At 32.4% G+C, this 13,641-nt stretch overlaps 2 protein-coding genes across 3 annotated transcripts; one reads left to right on the forward strand and one right to left on the reverse strand.

Annotated features, from left to right (window-relative positions):
* The first annotated feature begins 3,108 nt into the window (after window positions 1-3,108).
* Window positions 3,109-6,644, forward strand: LOC107480891 (uncharacterized). The gene is made up of 5 exons (XM_016101094.3): window positions 3,109-3,439; window positions 4,318-4,419; window positions 4,977-5,115; window positions 5,217-5,263; window positions 6,012-6,644. Exons 1-5 carry the CDS (start codon window positions 3,353-3,355, stop codon window positions 6,222-6,224), a joined length of 588 nt encoding a protein of 195 aa, XP_015956580.1. The 5' UTR covers window positions 3,109-3,352; the 3' UTR covers window positions 6,225-6,644.
* Window positions 6,645-7,329: 685 nt separating this feature from the next.
* Window positions 7,330-11,146, reverse strand: LOC107480890 (mitogen-activated protein kinase homolog D5). 2 transcript variants are annotated; one of them, XM_021139056.2, is made up of 7 exons: window positions 11,026-11,146; window positions 10,481-10,786; window positions 10,173-10,302; window positions 9,211-9,348; window positions 8,875-9,096; window positions 8,342-8,522; window positions 7,330-7,763 (listed from the first exon to the last, which is right to left on the reverse strand). In XM_021139056.2, the coding sequence occupies exons 2-7, from the start codon at window positions 10,720-10,722 to the stop codon at window positions 7,594-7,596; spliced, it is 1,083 nt and encodes a 360-aa protein (XP_020994715.1). In that variant the 5' UTR covers window positions 10,723-10,786; window positions 11,026-11,146; the 3' UTR covers window positions 7,330-7,593. The 2 variants fall into 2 exon arrangements, with proteins under 2 accessions (XP_020994715.1, XP_020994716.1); XM_021139057.2 differs by lacking the exon at window positions 11,026-11,146 and having other exon boundaries at window positions 10,481-10,859.
* Between the last annotated feature and the right edge of the window lie 2,495 nt (window positions 11,147-13,641).

Here is a 13,641-nt window from a genome sequence, read left to right on the forward strand (position 1 = left end):
ACATAAAGATAAAAAAATAGAGAATGAGAAAAGAGAGAGAGAAAGATAAAGAAGAAGAATGATAGAGGGAGTTTGTTAATTTTGAAAGTTAAGAAAAAAATTTATTTTAATTATAATGAAAATATCTGGTGACACATTTTGATTTGTCAATTTACTAATATAAAATATGAATTATAAACTATATACAGAGTGAGAAGGATAGAGAGAAATAAAAAAAAAAGAGAGAGGTAGATAAGAAAATATAAAAAGGATGTTCACTAATTTTAGAGAAAAATATTTTTTCTAAATTTTAATAAGAGAGTGTCATATGACACATTTTAGTTATTAAATTAATTAGTAATATATAAATATAATATATAATATAGCTATATTTCAATTTTAGTATTTTAATTTTAATTTTAATTTAATTTAAATACAATTAGAGAATGTTATGTTGTATATTTTGATTGTCAAATTCGTAATTAGTCATTGATAATGATATATAAGAAAGATATAGTAAGTAAAGGAACGAGAGAGATAGAAAAAAAAAAAGAGAAAAGAGTTCTTTAATTAAAAAAAAATTAATTTCAATTACAATAAAAAAATGATATGTGATGTATTTTAACTTTAAAATTAGTAATATATAATATACTACAATATCATAGTCATAGAAACTGGAAAGTAATTCTTAGAAGTAAGATAGATATACGAAACTAACATATAATATATTATATAACATTAAATAAAAGGGCAAATCACTCCAAATAAGCTTGGGAGCTCAAAATTATATAAATCAGCTAAATACAAAAATGGTTCATGAATCAACCAAAAATACTTATTTATATAGTTCGAATCAATCTAATTCGAACTTTATTTTCATGTAATTCAAATCACCCTGATTCGAACTACACATGCACACATTCACTAATTCGAATCAACCTGATTCAAATTATACCACAGTAATTCGAATCAGGGTGATTCGAATTACACACGTGCACATAGTAATTCGAATTGGTCAAATTCAAATTACTCACGAGTTAATTTTGGCCATTTTTTTATTAAAAAATTAATATTTTATTAAAAATTAATAATTTAAAAATGAAAGAATATATATTTTATTTCATGCATTAAAAAAAAGCTAACAAAATATTTAATTATGAGACTTCTTTAAAATATTAATGAGTCATCAATTCGAATTTCATACAATGCTCTTTTGCCCATTTTTAATAACTCATGAATATTTTTTAATAAATTAATTTAAATTATACCACAAAAAATATTTTATTCTATATAAAATAATTAAAAAATGGCTTAAAAAATGTTAGGAATACTATAAAAATTGTAATTTCCTAATGACTTAGGACATTAAAGAAATACTCTACATAGACAATAATAATTTAAAAATTAAAGAAAATATATTTTTATCATGTATTTACCTAAATTACTAGAATATTACAAACTTTTATAGTATTCATAACATCTTTTAAGCCATTTTTTTAAATTGTTTTGCATAGAAAATGGCTTAAAATGGCTTTTATCCTATGCAAAATAATTTTTAAAAAAATGACATAAAAAATGTTAGGAGTACTATAAAAGTTTGTAATATTCTAGTAATTTAAATAAATACATGATAAAAATATATTTTCTTTCATTTCTAAATTATTATTGACTATGTAGAGTATTTCTTTAATGTCCTAAGTCATTAGGACATTACAAATTTTTATAATACTCCTAACATCTTTTAAGCCATTTTTTAAATTATTTTGTATAGAATAAAATATTTTTTTGTGGTATAATTTAAATAAATTTATTTAAAAAATTTATCAAAAAATATTCATGAGCTATTAAAAATGGACAAAAGAATATTGTATGAAATTCGAATTGATAGCTCATTAATATTTTAAAAAAGTCTCGTAATTTTTTGTTAGCTTTTTTTTAACGCATGAAATAAAAAATATATTTTTTAAAATTTTAAATTATTAATTTTTTAATAAAAGAATGGACAAAATTAACTCATAAATAATTTGAATTTGACCAATTTAAATTACTATGTGTAAGTGAGTGTAATTCAAATTACTCTGATTTAAGTTGATTCGAATTAGTAAACGTGTGTAATTTAAATCAAGTGATTCGAATTACAAAAAAATAAAATTTGAATTAAGTGATTTGAACTATATAAATATGTATCTTTAATTAATTCATAAACATTTTTGTATTCAGCTGATTTGTGTAATTTTAAACTTCTATCGACTTATTTCAATGATGTATCCTAAATAAAAGCCTTCATTTGTATAACATTAAATATAAATATAGTACGACATATGTATATAATGACGTGGATATTGAAAGTGTCGTTTTCGTGCATGAGAGAAACTCTATTTTCATGCATCGAATTGAGGAAATATTGAGCAGAAATTATTTCTCGTGTTCAGTTCGGTCCTTGTCGTTGAGAGCGCTCAGCTCTGTACATAGCCCAGAGTTTCCTCCATAATTTATATAATATTACTATTATTTATTTTTGGACTTATCTAATACCATTTTTTCTGTCTAATAACTAGATGTTACTTTCTCCTTTCATTTGCAAAATATCCCTTTCTTACAGTCATTTAGAAATAGAATAGTTCATATTTGAGAATATTCCTTGCAATTTAACTCATGAGTGAACTAGTAATACAATGGCTTGACGCCTATCATCATACATAGTAATACTAGTATAGTTTGGTACAATAATGATTTATTTATTTATAGGTGCTTCACGTGGTGTTACTATTGGGGGGTAAAATGGAAACAAAACTATCATTTCATATTAATCACGAATGCCCCCACCACTATAACACAAGTAAACCCCACTTCTGTCTTCTTTTTGTTGGGCCTCTGATTCTCATTAACATCAACATATATAAATAATATAATATGTAGATTTTTCTTTTATTTCTCATGCAAATTTGAAAACTTTACACACAATACTCATGTCATGAGATTTCATTTTTTTTTCTTAATGATTTTGGTCGAATATAGTAGTTATTGGGCTTCGAGGTATACTTAGGCCCATAAAATCATTGGGCCGGATCTGACGAATATGTGAGAACCCGACCCGATCATGTGGGTAATGTGATTATGTGAATCTGGAGATGAAGGACAAACGAGAAAAGGAACAAAACAAAAGCCAGCTTAGCTGCGTTGCAATTTGCAAGCCATTCAGATTGGGAAGGAAGAAGAAACTGTGTCGATTCAAATCAAATTGAATCAAATCGAATCCCTATTTGTTGTTGCTGCTGGAATCGGAATCGGTTTGAAAGTGACAAGCAACGCACATCACATGATCATACAACAGAAACAGTAGTAACAACAACAGAAATCTAAAGGGAAAACAATGGGGAAGAATCAAGCCTACAAAGCTATGCAGAGGGCCAGGCTCGGCGGCGCCTCCGCCGGCCCCGACGAGATTGAAGACGGCATGGTTTGTACCCTTCCATACCACCCATCTATTTAATTTTTCTCTTTCCATTTAACCTAATCTTGCTTTTTGTGGATTTAGGGTTCTATTTTTTTTTTTTTTAATTCAGCTTGTGCTTTTGTTCCTTTTATTTACTATATGCTTTTCTGATTGTTTTTGGTGTATTCCCTAACAAAATCCTTTTCCTTATTCAAGACATTGAGTCATTTTGACCTTCATAGTTTACGCTTGGTTCTACACTCTCTAGACTGAGTTTGGTATGGTCTTATAATTAAGGAAAAGATAAATAATAGGTGTGATTTTTCGTGAAAATTTCATTTTGGGATTTAGTTACTTCGGGAGGCCGCCAAACTGGTCATTAGTGCCATCAGTTTAACGGTAGATTCATTATAAGTTGTATTAAAGATGCTAATAACATGATCACCCATCATTAATTTTACCTTCTGAGTTTAGAGTTTCTCTCAACAGCACGAAGTTTGGAATTTACTCCTTGTGACTAATCTGTTATGATAATGGACAACTTGATAAAATATAGCTGAACTCTACTACATTGGAACAGCAGGGTCATCAATGTTGACATGGACAAACTAAACTTTTTCAGAACTAAGGAATAAAGAATTGACAGTTGATGCATATGTGTGCTGTGTACACATGGATACCTAATATTAGCAAGAATCACACAACAGTACCCTGGATTTTTTATTTTTTCCTAGTAACTTTCAATTTAATAACACTATTAAAAAATTTGTTGAAAGGAATGCTTCTTCCTTGGCTCTCAGTTTTCTTATCTTTTTGTGTGTTATGGGTTTTTATGCTTTGTAATACTTGAATGTTAGATCTCTGTTTTTCTCGTGGACCTTTATTGATGAGGACAGTCGCAGGTGGATGGTTCATTTCATTCACCAGAGTGGCATGCTGCTCGTTTGGCTAGCCTTAACACTTCTCACACAATTACCTGGGAGGAGTTCAAAAAGAAACAGAAGGTAATCATTTCAGCACCTTTACAGCACCTTTATTATTTAATCTTATAAAGGAAGTACAAATCTCATTTGTTTCTGGGGACTGAGGCTACCTACTTTACTTTTTTTCATCAGTGTTAGTTGAAAATAGGCCCATGAATTTTCTATGCTAATTAGTCTTTGAGCTTGCATATGCTATAACTCTTTTACCGTTTCGAATCCGTGTCAGTGGTGAGGACTGTGATAATAAGCGTGGGACTGTAATAGGATTGTATCTAGCCACTAGAAAGTTGAACTGAGGAAACCCGTGGGGCAGGTAGAGGTGAATTACTTCTCTGGCCTACTAACTGATTTGAGGGGGTCATAGGCGAAGTTTTGACTTGCTTTTATACGGTATTTCTGACACTGACCAATAGTTCTGTTTGTGACTGTTGCTTGTTCCCCGGGGAGCTCTTCTGGATTTGCAAGTTTGTTTCTAGCATACTAGCTCGTGTCAATTTCCCAGGGCAATCACTCCATTAATTATCTTGTTTTTCTTTAATGTGTAATACATTTGATTTTATTAGAATTTGATTTAATAGGAAGAAGAAATGAGAAAAGGGGAGTTGGAAGCAGATGCAGATAGGATGATGAGAGAGTACAGAGCTCAACTAGATGCTGAAAGGGCCCGCAAACTTTCCCAAGGAAGGAACCATTCTGGTAGTAAGTCCAAACTCAAAGGTATGTGTGCTGAGGTTGCAAAAACATGGTGACTGGCATGTGTTTCTTGTATTTCTTTTCCCCACTCCCAACTTATAAACTGTTGCATGTTATCCATGCAGTTAAGAAGGACAAAATTTCAAAGAAGCACAGCAGCAGAAAGCGAAAGGTGCTTTTTGATTTCTAAAACGTCCAGTTCTGAAATTTACTTTTCCCAGAGAAGAACTCGGTTTTTATGCTAAAATTGATGGCTTTGTTTTCAATTCGAATAGTAATGTTAGTATGCTACTATCCCCTCAAATTTCGTATCACTGCTAAGTAGTGGCTATCTCTTTCCTCTTAGTTTTCAGTAAGGTTGATATTGGACCAATTATAGTGTGTGTTTAAATTATTGGCACAACAGGCATGTTGAAAATTTGGTGAAGGCTTGTATGTGTATCTCTGTTTTGAGCTTCACTTTGTTCGAAACGTTGCTGCTTCCCTTTCCCTCTAGATAACTGATAAAATGTTTGAATGGATTTAAAGTTCATTATCTCTCGGCAAACATTTCTTTTTTTAAAAAAGAATAAGTTTCTGTTAATGAAATGGATAATCATATATAATGTACTTGTAGTCTTGTACTATCATTTGCTTACATCAATGTCTTTGTTTTAAGGTATGAAAGTGCTTTTCTGACTGAAGTGATTGATTATTTATCTCGTAGGTTTTTATTGTTAGATTTTGCAAAACGATTGTTAATTACTGTGGCATATTGTTTTGATTTATATGGGGTATGACTCGTCTATCATCCATACGATGAATTACTTTATTTGTAGTTGTTCAAATGAATCTAGCAATGTTGAATAGGGTATATATCTGTGTACTTTTGTTATTATTTGTATATTTTCTATGGCTTCTCATTGTAACTACTATTGTAGCATTCAAGAAGATCTTCATCTAGCTCCTCTTCATCATCCTCCTCATATTCTTCCAGTAGCGATGAAGAAAGAGGGTCAAGAAGATCCAAGTCCAGGTCCAAGAGATCAAAGAAGGAAAAGAAGGCAAAGTCAAGAACAAAGGATTCTGGAACTGATGATGAAGATGGTGGCCCAGTTCGCCTTTCAAAATTTTTTGGGAATGTCAAGAGTTGATAGGTGATTTATTCAATACTTGGTTGTGTATCATAAAAATTGTTCTATGCAAATAGTAAATTCTGGTCTGCTGCTTTCATGATCAACGTATTCTTTCTCTATAGATTTGTAATTGCATGTCATATTATGTATTCTCTTTCAGAGAGATTATTTTATTGTCTTGGGTTAACCTGTGAGATTGGAGTGACCATTGAGTATCAACGACCAGACATTGAAAATCCTCTGATCTATTAGGAGCATCCTTAATGAAGACAAAGTGATAAGGGGAGATCTTTCGTTTTTTTTTCCCGGGAAGAAAACTACCTTTTTAAATATGGTAGGATTTTGTTACAAAATTAATTTACTTAAAAAAATGCTATTGTATACTAAAAATTAGTTATTATATATTTTATGTATAAAATATATGTTTTGTTTTATAAATTCTAATGTGTATTTTATAATTCAACATATATTCAAGCAAGGTTGAATGAACTTTGTTGAGTTAATGAATTCTTCCCTAAGTTGAAACCAAAAGATTCTGTGTTCGTGGTAAACTGGGAATGTCACAAAAAAGAATGGTTAGTCAGAAGCTTTAAACTTCGTTTTTATCAGTTACCGTAAATTGTAGGGATCATTCTAGCAAATAAGGAAAGAGACTTGGCATGATGCTGAATATCAGTCATCGATGTTGCTGAAAGATGAATAACAAGAAAGACCTCAACAGAATAAAGTAAAACGCTTTTAGAAAAATGGATTTTTGGTTCCCAACTCACTCGTCTCTCGAGCCTCTAAAGGTCAAGCTTAAAAAGTAAAAATCCATAGAGAAATTCAACGACTGTTAAAACGGAAGCAGCTGCTATTAGCGTGCGCTCTCTTCTCTTTTCCTTTCCTTTTTTCTTTATCCTGTAAGAAAAACCTAACAATGGCAAAAGGCGCCTATAAGTTCAAAATGAAGAAAATAATAATTATGACTTGTTGATCCTTGATGCAATTCTTACAAAAATAAAAGAAGATATAAAAACAAAAGACTTCTTTGAAAAAATTATCAAGTGGAAAAGAGTACAAAAATACATTGTTCTGCTTCAAAATACAAAATCGGCAGGAGCACAAATTTGACAAACAAGGATTTAATGGGTGAAGCCAATGAACTGGAGAATAATATGAAGCAAAATAAGCCATCCATGATCCATACAAGGTACATTGTTATGATTGTTGTTTGTTGCAGTCTGCCAATCATGCCTCTAATCCAAAATAATTTAACTCCAACAAAGGTCATCTGGTTTCAGATGATTAAATATTTTAAAATATATATACAGAAATCTCTATTGACACAGTCACCACACATTTTCTTTAAAACCCAAAGATAATATCTTCCAAATCACTATTGACTTTACTGATATTCAGGGTTAAATGCTAGAGCCTCTCTGTATATCAGTTCTTTCATCTGCTCCTCTGTCAAAGCATGCTGCTCAAAATCAAAGTTGAAGGGGGTCATGCACACCGGTTCATCACTTATGTCATGCAGCGATGTCAGGTACGGGTGTGCCAGTGCATCTTCAACTGCACACAAACAAAGAAAAGTTAGTGCTAGCACAACACTTGGTAAGGTAAAGATAAAAAGAAACTGGGTTAAGAGCGCAGGACAAAGTTATCATAACAGAGAGACGACGTGGGAGAACATCAACTGAGTTGTTAAATAATGGTTTCCTTAAATGACTTTGTCATTCAAATCTTCTGGACAGGGAAACAGCTTATAATTTGATTTCAAATTAAACAAAGAAATAACACCTTCAGTTGGTTAAAAAAAAATGAGCCTCAGTGCCTCACTAAGCATCTAAACAGAACATGCCACAATTAATCCATAGTCAAAGCCAAGCTGTAGGTTTGGGATGTGTAAGCATTGATAGAAGATGTGCAATAGAGGAAATGATATACAAACATTTGTCTGAACTCTGAAGGATACAAAGATCAATGCAAGTTTACCAATACCAAGAAGAAAGCACTTATGATGCAACATCTAGTAGTAAATTATCAAACAATGTTACTTTTAATACGACCATTTGACGCCAAAAAGCATACAATTTTAAAGAGAGATGCATCAACCTTGTATACGAAAACCAAAGGAAATGAAAACATACCAGTAATCCTTTGTCGAGGATCAAAGGTCAACATCTTTTCAACAAGATCAATGGCTGCAGGATGGACCTGAGGAAACTTTTCTTGGAAAGATTGGCGTCGGTAAAGAGGGAGTTGCCTAATGTATCTCTTAGCATTTTCATTCAGAAATCCCAAATCAGCTTCTGATGGGGTGCCAATGAGCTGTACAGTATGAAGCATGTCAATTATATTGATCAATTGATATCAATCTAGGCTGTTGTCAAATTTAAAGTGTATAGATCAAACAAGTTTTAAAAAATGAAAGATTCCAGCACAAATTCATTGATTCAGTCAAGGGGTCAGATTATAGTCAAGGATAAACATATTACTATGAAAGTAAAATCTAGCTTAATTATATACTCCAGAAAGACAGTGCAACGAATTTCAATTTGGTTTAATGTGTTAACCAAAAGTCTAAAAAGGTTAATCATTTCAATTTCAACCATTAAAAAAAACAATGTAGATCAATAAATGTTTAACTTCTTCAAAAATCAAAGACCTCTAAATAAGTTACCTCCATAAGTAGACGCAGTTGATGCACGTGATCTCTGCCAGGGAACAATGGTTTTCGATCCATCAGTTCCATGAAGATACAACCAACTGACGCCAGTCCAAAATCACAAATTTTTAAGTCGCAGTTGGCATTCAGGAGAAGGTTGCTAGGTTTCAAGTCCCTATGCAAAACATTTGCTGAATGTATGTACTTCAAACCACGGAGGATTTGATACAGAAAGTACTGCAGAAATGAAAATCTTGGTGATGAAAGTTGATATAGGATGAAGGTGAGAGAGGGAACAAGGAGATATTATTTAAAGAAATTCCAATTTTCTCTTGGCATTAAAATTTGTACCTGACAGTGCTCCTCTGACAATGCTTGATTTGAGCGAATGATTTGGTGAAGATCAGTGTCCATCAACTCATAGGCAATGTAAACATCATTGAATGCCTCCCTCTGAGGTGGTGGCACTATATCCCTTATTGCAACAACCTGCAAAACAATCGCAACGCATAAAGAATAAAAGAATTATTCGTAATGCTAATTCTATAATTATGTGAAATTTCCACTCATGAGGTCATCTGGTCACCCCCTTTCACCACCTCCTTTCCAGACACCTCCTTCCCGGATACATACAACAACCTATTTCAAACAGGGCTTTAAATCAAACAAGATTTAAACCACACGTGCTTTTGTTGTTACCGGAACCACAACTCGGAAAATGTTGGTAACCATGCAGTAAATGCGACATTCTTAACTGAATATCTAGAAAGCACATTGTTGTCACCTGGTGCCGCACGGGCAACAAATTAAATAAGAAACGCTTGTGTACATTCATTAAGACAGGGTAGTTATGGAAAGTAACTGACACCGTGTTTGAGGATAAAACTCTAAGCTGTTCAATGATAACTACAGGATATCAAACAAGAACCCGAATCAACCAATTTGGATAAAATTCTGTCGTTTACTTGTAGCCATTACCCATTAAGAGTTATTATAACTAACTAGCAGCCATTTTTGCGAAAACATGGTCATCAATGATTTTACTACTAGTAATCTAAATACCAGCCATGAAAATGATGATGTATAAACCAATTGGATCTTTCATCTTTAGTTACACATCCAGTAAGAAAAGTTGTTCTGTGAATAGCTTCAACAAGTGAAAAATTCAAAGCATCAAGTACAGAACACATTAAGCAAGATCTAATCGACAAGCAAATCTCAAACCCGAAACATACACACCCACACCAAACAACAAACAATAAAGGGGATTCATGTAAATTCAGAGATGAAAAATAAAACTATCATTCACTCACGTTTTCATGATCCATGTGACGAAGCAGCTTGATTTCACGGAGGGTCCTCTTGGCGTCAATCTTGTTGTCAAATGCATTGGCAATCTTCTTAATGGCAACATGCTCATTCGTCTCCGAATTTAGAGCGGAACTACATACATATTACATTCACATTAACAAAACCCCATGACACAGAAATGGAAAGAAAAGATCAGATTTTTAATTTTTCCGATTTCCATTCCGAGCCCAATAAGAAAGACCAATTTTTTATGGAAGGAAAGGAACAAATCAACACAAAAACGCAAACTTTAAGGGTTGGATTTGCTTACCAAACGATGCCATAAGCGCCTTTCCCGATGGGCATAATGGGGGGTTTGTATTTGGCGGTGACTTCGAATATGTTCCCAAATATGTTGTATTGGATGAACCTACCGCCGTGGCTCAGCGTCGCCGGAATATTCTCCACACCCGTGGGCGCTGCCGGCTGCTGGTGCTGCTGTTGATGGTCCTGCGGCGGAGGCGCCGCGTCGGACATGACAGCGTCAGCAGGTGGGGCAGCTCCTCCTTCCATTCCTGTCTTTCTCTCTCTTCTCTTTCTCTCTCTCTATTTAGCTTCTCCTTCTTCTGTGCTATGCCTATAAATGGGGTTTTGGTTTTTTGAGACAACAGAAAACAAAACCAAAATAAGGGTTAATAGGTAATATCCCTTATCAAATGAATTGGTTTATGTATCAAATATATATTAAGTATATACAAAGAATAAATGTAAAAATGGAATATCATAATATTAATATGTATTGGATTTTGATGAATAATATACGCAGGATGATGCAACTGCACTTATAAACATTGGGAGTTTGGTGTGAGTTGAAACCTGATCTTCTGTCTTGTTTTGTGTTTTTGGTCAAACAGATCTGTGATTTATCATATGCTTCTCTCTCTCTCTCTCTCTCTCTCTCTCTCTCTCTCTCTCTTATGTGTGATCTGCCCAAAGTTCTTCTCTTTATTGTAACGCATTGCTTAGTCCATGTGTATAACACTTCACTAATATTGTGATAGATTTTTGGCTTAATATATTTATGATGTGCATTCAAAATGAAAAGGAAAACATTGAAGGAGCATTTTTTTTCCACTGAAGTTTATATGGTGTTTGTAATAAATGAGCAGGAACTTGTATATTTGGTTTACTAAAATAGAATAAAATTTTAAAATATTATTTAATACAAATAAGATAATTAGATAAATATGCCAAAAATATAAATCTGCTAAATATGGCTATCTTGATTTATATGTAGATTCTAAACTTTAATGACTTACTAAAATGAGCAGGAACTTGCATATTTGGTTTATTAAAATAGAATAAAATTTTAAAATATTATTTAATACAAATAAGATAATTAGATAAATATGCCCGAAATATAAATCTACTAAATATGGCTATCTTGATTTATATGCAGATTCTAAACTTTACTGGCTTACTAAAAAAAATATCTTATTGCTTACCCAAAAGACACCTTACTAACCGTAATAAATTGTACTTCCTAGTACATTAAAAGGACAATTGCTTTGTAGTAGTTAACATAGTAAATACGTATCCTTTTTTTTTTCCTTTTCTTTTCTTTTGAGTTAGATAAGTACGTATCATAATTGAACGGCATTAATATCCAAAATACTGTACTAAAATAGTAAAATTAAATTTCTACCCATGTTATCGTGATTAGAAAAAATAAAAAATAGACATCTAATGTTTCATGTAGTTTATGTCTGTTTTTTTTTTAAAATGCATGAAGAGAATATTATTGGCTTTTTGATTTACTTCATTTTGCAACATATTTATTGGCTTCAATTAAATTAGCCACAGATAAAATTAAGTACTATGCATTAATAATGGTGATGTTTTATGTCTAGACATTTTTAATAATTTAAGTTTAATTAAGTTGGTATAAATCTAAAAAAAATAAAAACACGCGTTCATCACGTGATTTTTTGTTTTTATGCTTTTTCAGCACAAAAGTTATTACAAAGAATAAATATTTTGTTATAAAATATAAATTTTTACATACAATACAGAAAATTTTTAACATAACACGTAAATTTTTAAATATAACAAATTTTTGTACATAATACAACAATTTATTAATATAGTATATATATTTTTTATGGTGTGCATTAATTTTTTTGTATTATATATCAATTTATGTGCTTATTATATTTGTTGAATATATATAGAAAAAGAAGAGGAATTTGGTGTCATTATTTATTAAGTTTTTTGGCGATCAACTGAATGACCATGGCACTTATATTTGTTGATAAGTTGACTAGATTTTAGTAACAGAAATATTTCAATTTCAATCATCTTGTCCTTGATTTTAAGGATTATTATTAGTCAATTTAACATATTCTTTTCTAGTGTATTTTTTTAGATTTGGCTTCAGCTACAAGACTGGCAACTCAACCATTCTTTCAAGTTTCAACGCCTCAAATGCATGCATTCAGCTTCAAATGAACAAATGATTCTTATTATTTTATATCATCTACTCCTAAATATGTAGAATTGGGAATTGCTCAAATATTTCAAAATGTTTACCACAAAAAGGGAGTTCGTTTGCATTTTTTTCCAATTAAAATATTATGTTACTTTCTAATATTTAAACTAAATATTAATTTTACTTGAATTAAATTTTAATTATAACTCCGCCTATGTTACACTTGCGGTACATAGCCGGTCCCAAACCCGGATAAAGGAGGAGGGTTGTGTTAGGTCTTCGGCAACCAACGTAAAAATATAGCCGGACCCCCCATGACATGAATCAAAGACATTATTGCGCTAAAGCTAGGTCGTTACCCGGAAGTAACGCGCCGTATGGCTCGAGTACGGTGTCAAAGCAAGAGCCGCTGCATCGGTGCCCGGATGTAGTGTTAAATGAGCAAGGGTTCTCGCGTTTTCGTGAACAGACGAGGGTAAATAAGCTAGTTCACAAAGGAAAAGGTAAATGTCGAAGCGACAAAAGGTTAAGATTTGGGACATGGAACATAGGCACTCTAACAGGAAAGTCCATGGAGGTGGTGGACACCATGACAAGGAGGAAGATTAACATTATGTGCCTACAAGAAACGAAATGGGTTGGTGCAAAGGCTAGGGAGTTAGATTCTTCTGGTTTCAAACTTTGGTATACAGGAAAGGTGAAGAATAGGAATGGAGTTGGAATAATTGTCGATAAGCAGTGGAAGAAGGACGTAGTGAATATCAAGAGGATGAGAGATCGGATCATCTCTATCAAACTTGTGGTGGAGGGAGGTGCTTTCCATGTGATTAGCGCCTATGCACCGCAAGTGGGTTCGGACGAACAACACAAGATAAGATTTTGGGAGGATCTAGAGAGTTTGGTTCAAGGCATACCTTTGGGAGATAAGATTTTCTTAGGAGGAGATTTAAATGGCCATGTTGGGAGAGAAGTGAATGGATATGGGAGTATTCACAGAGGCCATG

The sequence above is a fragment of the Arachis duranensis genome, chromosome 3 (assembly GCF_000817695.3).
Source record: "Arachis duranensis cultivar V14167 chromosome 3, aradu.V14167.gnm2.J7QH, whole genome shotgun sequence".
Classification (NCBI taxonomy): Eukaryota; Viridiplantae; Streptophyta; class Magnoliopsida; order Fabales; family Fabaceae; genus Arachis; species Arachis duranensis.

Excerpts from the sequence above, each read along its gene's own strand:
- LOC107480890 (XM_021139056.2), bottom strand. The coding sequence starts at position 10,722 with ATGGAAGGAGGAGCTGCCCCACCTGCTGACGCTGTCATGTCCGACGCG. Across the intron at positions 10,303-10,480 it reads GGCGCTTATGGCATCGTTTG|TTCCGCTCTAAATTCGGAGA; the intron begins GTAAGCAAATCC and ends ATATGTATGTAG. Across the intron at positions 7,764-8,341 it reads TCCTCGACAAAGGATTACTG|TTGAAGATGCACTGGCACAC; the intron begins GTATGTTTTCAT and ends GTTTGTGTGCAG.
- LOC107480891 (XM_016101094.3), top strand. The coding sequence starts at position 3,353 with ATGGGGAAGAATCAAGCCTACAAAGCTATGCAGAGGGCCAGGCTCGGC. Across the intron at positions 5,116-5,216 it reads TAGTAAGTCCAAACTCAAAG|TTAAGAAGGACAAAATTTCA; the intron begins GTATGTGTGCTG and ends TTATCCATGCAG. Across the intron at positions 5,264-6,011 it reads ACAGCAGCAGAAAGCGAAAG|CATTCAAGAAGATCTTCATC; the intron begins GTGCTTTTTGAT and ends CTACTATTGTAG.